This window comes from Formica exsecta, unplaced genomic scaffold, assembly GCF_003651465.1.
Source record: "Formica exsecta isolate Colony F162 unplaced genomic scaffold, ASM365146v1 scaffold488, whole genome shotgun sequence".
Taxonomy (NCBI): Eukaryota; Metazoa; Arthropoda; class Insecta; order Hymenoptera; family Formicidae; genus Formica; species Formica exsecta.
In genome coordinates, this window is record NW_021852116.1 from 30 (window position 1) to 5,946 (window position 5,917).

General features: G+C 47.7%; 3 protein-coding genes across 3 annotated transcripts; all 3 read left to right on the forward strand.

Moving 5' to 3' along the window:
- Positions 1–226: 226 nt before the first annotated feature.
- On the forward strand, positions 227–997 carry LOC115241431. The gene has a single exon (XM_029817192.1). It carries the CDS (start codon positions 227–229, stop codon positions 995–997), a length of 771 nt encoding a protein of 256 aa, XP_029673052.1.
- A 1,769-nt stretch (positions 998–2,766) lies between these two features.
- LOC115241432 lies at positions 2,767–3,876 on the forward strand. The gene has a single exon (XM_029817194.1). It carries the CDS (start codon positions 2,767–2,769, stop codon positions 3,874–3,876), a length of 1,110 nt encoding a protein of 369 aa, XP_029673054.1.
- A 1,006-nt stretch (positions 3,877–4,882) lies between these two features.
- Positions 4,883–5,293, forward strand: LOC115241433. Its single transcript, XM_029817195.1, has one exon. It carries the CDS (start codon positions 4,883–4,885, stop codon positions 5,291–5,293), a length of 411 nt encoding a protein of 136 aa, XP_029673055.1.
- Positions 5,294–5,917: the final 624 nt, after the last annotated feature.

Here is a 5,917-nt window from a genome sequence, read left to right on the forward strand (position 1 = left end):
GAATATTGAAAACAATTTACACTCGAGTATTTTCGGAACATCTCCTTATCCTCCAGCGGATCTACGGATTCGCGTTACACATCGCTTCTGGCTCATCTCTGAGCGTTTCTCTCAGTTTTGGGCGATCTCGTCGAGGCCGACTCCCGAACATATTGGTCCTTTGAGCCGGATAGAAGCGTGTGTGGAGGATAAGCTCGCGAGTGAGTGATAGTTTGATACCTTCACGATGGCGGAGCAATTCGTACCTCAACAGCAACTTCAATATACGATTGATCGCTATCTCGATAATTTCAAGAAAATCGGTAGGAACAATCTAACACCAGCTAAGGTGCGTTCCAGGATTTCCCAGCTCGAAAAGATCTGGACTCAATATTTCAACGGACATACAGAACTGTCGCAGAAAATCCCGGAAGCAACTAGGTCGTCTCTCATCTACTTCAAGGAAAAACACTACGACGCGACCTACGCAGTCTATCAAAACGCTCTGGACCACATGGCAGAAATCCTGGAGGAAATGGAGCCAGTCGTGAGTCCAAATCCATCTCTGTCCTCGACAAGGCTGCACGCGGACGCGTCCGCGTTTTCGTTATCGCATCTTCCGCCTATAAAATTACCTCCGTTCGACGGTAATTATGACGAATGGGAGCAATTTCGCGATCGATTTACGACGCTAATTCGAAACAACACCGAGTTAACTGACTTTGCGCGCATGCATTTTTTATCATCGTGTCTGAAAGGTAGCGCGCTGGAATGTATCGCGAATATTTCTATAACGGCCGCTAATTTTGAAATAGCGTGGAAAGCCTTGACCTCGCGGTACGAAGACAAAAAGCGGTCGATAAACAAACATCTTTCGACATTACTCAATTTATCGACCATCTCGCGCGAATCTGCTACCAAGATGCAGACCTTATACCAGTGCTCGGATTTAGTTGCACATTTCAGCCCGATTCCGTGGCTCACGCCTATTGCCCCCAACTCATCGCTCGTGCGTTAGCGACGAGTCGTCAGATACGCGTAACTAAGGAGCGCGACGTTTTGTCTCAGGAGCGTCCGTATATAAGAATGTCCAAATATAATAATAAGACAAAGGCGTGTTGTATGGTGACTGCGAATGTTTTACTATATCTCCTTCTAGGAGTTCCTCTACCTGCTTATTTATTTCTTCCTTATGTATTTGCGGAAATCTGTATTGGGGGGGCAATAGGCGTGAGCCACGGAATCGGGCCGAAATGTGCAACTAAATCCGAGCACTGCCTTATACGATAAAGTGAATATAGCGGTCGCATCATTGAAAACCCTCGGTCGAAAGCCGGAAGAACTCTGGGATGATATTCTCGTGCATATCATTGTCCAAAAATTAGATCCGGTAACGCGCAAAGCTTGGAACGTAAAGATAAGCGATACAGATGCTCCGCCGTTTTACGAGAATTTAAGCCGATTCATTCAGTCTCGCACTCGCGCGTTAGAGGCATCCGCTCCAGCGTCAGCCTCTAAACCCGGGGTAAAACCCGTCGCAGCCGCGCGAGTTCATGCCGCCATTGCCTCTGCAAATGCACAATCGCAGTGCCCGTTGTGTCCAGTTTGACACCTTATAAATGTATGTCCTGCGTTCGTGAGCAAGATTGCGAGTCAACGTCGCGATATAGTCAAGCAACAAAAACGTTGTTTCAATTGTTTGAGCGCAAGGCATTCCGCACATGAATGCAAAAGTAAATATTCTTGTCGGGTTTGTCACATCATTCGATGCTCCACGTTGACTCGGATTCTAGCTCAAGTGCTTTGAAAAATGCACCGTCTAATTGCTCGTCGCCTCAAGCGTCGGATGCGACGCCGGAGGTAAATTCGTTGAGCGCCTCAACTGTAACGCGACAGCGATCACCCGTCCTCCTAGCGACAGCCTGGGTAACCGTGCGCAGTCCGTCGGGTCGTATCGCGGTCGTCCGAGCTCTTCTTGATCAGGGCTCTGCACTGACTTTCATCTCTGAAAGTTTAGCGCAACTCTTGCGTGTCAAACGCATTCGTATGCCGATCTTTGTTTCCGCCGTCGGCGGGATTCACGCGGGGACTTTTCAATACGCGACACACATATTTATTTCTCATCGAGAATCTCTCGCTCCGTCGCTTTCTACCACCGCGCTAATTCTAAAGTCGCTAACATCTTATATTCCGAGAAGACACGTGGATCTCTCGTCACTTTTTTATCTCTCTGAGTTACCGCGAGCAGACGCGGATCCGACGAGTTCCAATCCTATCAATCTCATAATCGGAGCTGATCTTTATAGCGACATCATTCGCGACGGTGTTCGCAAAGGAAGCGTCGGACAACCCTTCGCTCAGAATTCCATTTTCGGATGGATAATCTCGGGACTGCTCACGTCGCTCGAGAGTCAAGATCCCTTTCAGTCGACAATGACTTCCGTTCATTGCATTCGCGGTAACATTTTCGCTCATCACACTATCAGCTCTCCCTCTCTCGAAGAGGAACTTCGTCGCTTTTGGGAGATTGAAGAACTTTCACGACAATCAATTCTTACGCCGCAAGAACAATAGTGTGAAGAGCATTTCTGCTCGACGCACTATCGCGACTCCGACGGCCGGTACATAGTTCGCCTGCCGTTCAAAACGAGTCCTCCTATCGATATCGGTAATTCAAGATTTCGCGCCGAAAAAATTGTAAATTCGCTAGTACGGAGATTTCGCGATAAACCCGAGTTAGCGAAAGAATATTCCGATTTTATCTCCGAATATCAACGTCTTGGGCATATGCTGGCAGCACCGATGCCTCAAGACGATATCGAACAAACGTTCTATCTCCCGCATCACGAGGTGATCCGGGAAAGCAGCTCAACAACGCGTCTTCGCGTCGTCTTCAACGCTTCAAGCGTTACTTCGAACGGTACTTCACTCAACGACCATTTACACGCCGGTCCAAAATTACAAACCGATCTCATGTCGGTAATATTACAATGGCGCCGACATAAATACGTGTATTCATCCGACATCGCAAAAATGTATCGCCAAATTCTAGTCAATCCTCGTGATATAAATTATCAGCGGATACTATGGAAAGCAACTCCTTCGGAACCGTTAATCGATTACCAATTATTAACAGTCACGTACGGAATGTCATGTGCTCCGTTTTTGGCACTTTGCGTCTTAAAACAACTAGTCATCGACGAAGGTCAGTACTTTCCGCTCGCAATTCCTATCCTGAGAGATAATATTTATGTCGACGACTTACTTTTCGGAACTGACGATACGACTCGAATTCGCCAAGCGCGCGATCAATTAAATTTAATGTTAAAGCGCGGCGGATTCGTATTACGGAAATGGGCTAGCAATTCGCCCTCTCTCCTCGAGGATATCGACATAGCAGATCACGGTTTAACTACGAAAAAATCTCTTGCTGAAGACGAACAAATTAAAATCCTCGGAATCGGATGGAATCCGGCAAACGATATTTTCGAGTTTCGTGTGTCACTGACGGCTAATGCCCTGGATACCAAGCGTACGATCTTGTCCGCGATCGCCAAATTCTACGATCCGCTTGGATGGGTCACTCCGGTCACGATTACCGCAAAAATCTTTATGCAGCAACTCTGGCGAATAAAAATCGATTGGGATGATGTTATTTCCGAACCACACATAGCAAAATGGATGCGGATCAAACGGTTACAAAGATCTTCCGTGTTATTGCTGGACAGATTCCACGACCGTGCTCGCGTGGGTATGTCAAACTCCATCACGATGGAAGACTTTTGTCGCAAATCGCGTGAACGACATTCAGACTCGTCTCCCAGACGTCGAGTGGCGGCACGTGCCAACAGAGGAAAACCCCGCGGATTGCGCTTTGCGCGGAATATACGGCGATGAAATTCTCAATCGTGAGCTTTGGTGGCAAGGCCCTCCATGGCTACATTCCGCTTCCGATCAATGGCCATGCAACACACCGCACTTTCCAACGGAACCCCCTCTTGAAGAAAAAATTAATTCGCTGCAATGCTCTCAACCTCACGTTACGTGGAACCTCGCTTCAAGATATTCATCGTGGCCAAAATTAATTCGCGTCACCGCGTATATCATCAAATTCATAAGCTTATGTGATCGTAATCGCTCGTCGTCGTTTTCCCTTCTGTCGTCTCACTATCCAGCATCGAGAAGCATAGCGTTTTCTGCATCCGACTGCAACACTGCCAGAATTTTCTGGATTAAGAAAATTCAAGCTGACTTATTTCCGACGGAGATACACGAGCTGTCAAAAAATCAGAGCCTCTCGTCGAGAAGCTCACTTCTCTCACTTCGACCGTTCCTCGATCGGGACGGGATTCTACGCGTGGGCAGACGGCTTAACAAAGCCCCGTTGCCAATGCCAGTTCGACATCCGATTCTTCTCTCATCTCATCCTCTCGTTACATTGATTGTGAATCTAACTCATTTACGAGCGTTACATGCCGGACCGCAACTTACGCTAAATGTTCTGCGCCGCGATTTCTGGATACTTCGCGCTCGTAACATAGTAAAATCTGTCATTCATAAATGCGTTATATGTACTCGCGAACGAGCCGCGACTCCCACACAAATCATGGGAGATCTTCCCGAAACTCGCGTGACAGCGACAGTCCGCTGTTTTTTGCATTGCGGTTTAGATTACGCAGGACCCGTGCAAATTCGCGCTTCAGCTGGACGAGGTATTACGTCGCGTAAAGCATATATCGCATTATTTATCTGCCTTGCGACAAAGGCAATACATTTGGAGTTAGTAAGCGACTACTCCACTCAAGCCTTTTTAAATGCTTACTCTCGATTCTGCGCTCGCCGCGGCCTCCCGCACTCCATGTATTCGGACAACGGGACAACATTTGTCGGGGCGGACCGAGAAATGACCGTCGCGTCCCGGTCAGCATTACGCGATCCGAACTTTCTGAACTTGACTGCCTCCGATAACGTGTCGTGGAATTTTATTTCCCCGTCTACTCCGCACTTCGGCGGATTGTGGGAGTCGGGCGTACGGAGCGTCAAAACTCATTTGCGCCGCGTGTTAGGGAATCACATGCTCACATTCGAGGAATTCTCGACTTTGCTATGCAGAATCGAAGCGTGTCTTAATTCTAGGCCGATTGCGCCCCTCTCCGATACGCTTGAGGACTACGAGGGTCTGACCCCCGCTCACTTCCTGATCGGAGTCGCTCTTACTGTAAACCCGGAACCATCATTGCTCGATCTCCACGAAAATCGTCTTTCGAGATGGCAGCTCGTCCGACACGTTACCGAGCGATTTTGGAAGCTATAAGGTAACGATTATTTAAATACGTTACAACAAAGAGCAAAATGGCGAAAGGTCAAGCCACCGATCAAAACCGGGCAACTTGTCCTGTTGCGAAATCCGCTGTTACCCCCCTGCAAATGGGAGTTGGGCCGAGTGACACACTGTCACCCCGGCTCCGACGGCTTCGTACGGGTTGTCACCGTCAAGACGGCCACCTCCGAATTCAAAAGACCAATTGTTAAACTGTGCGTATTACCGGTCAATAGTGAGGCAACGAGCAATTAGACTCCTTCACCGCGTTGCGTTTCATTACTGTACATTATTAGATTAAGCTCAAAATGGTCAAGATGCGAGCGTCATTCCGCCAAGGCGGGCGGCAAATTCAGCGCGTCAAACCACGTCGCGCAACTTGTCGTCTTTTCGCTCATGCTGTTACTTGTGGCGTGCGCTCTTATCGTTTAATGCAATTGCTGTATCGATTATTTTGGAACTATCGTTCCAAGGCGGGCGGTATGTTCAAAATTGAAACATTAAAATTTCGTTTCTTTAGCTTTTAATAAAAGCGTCTTTTATAAAACTTTAAATTAGAGGGACCAAATCTCGACCAATTTTCACGACATTTTTCTATTGTACTTGCGGCAGTAATAT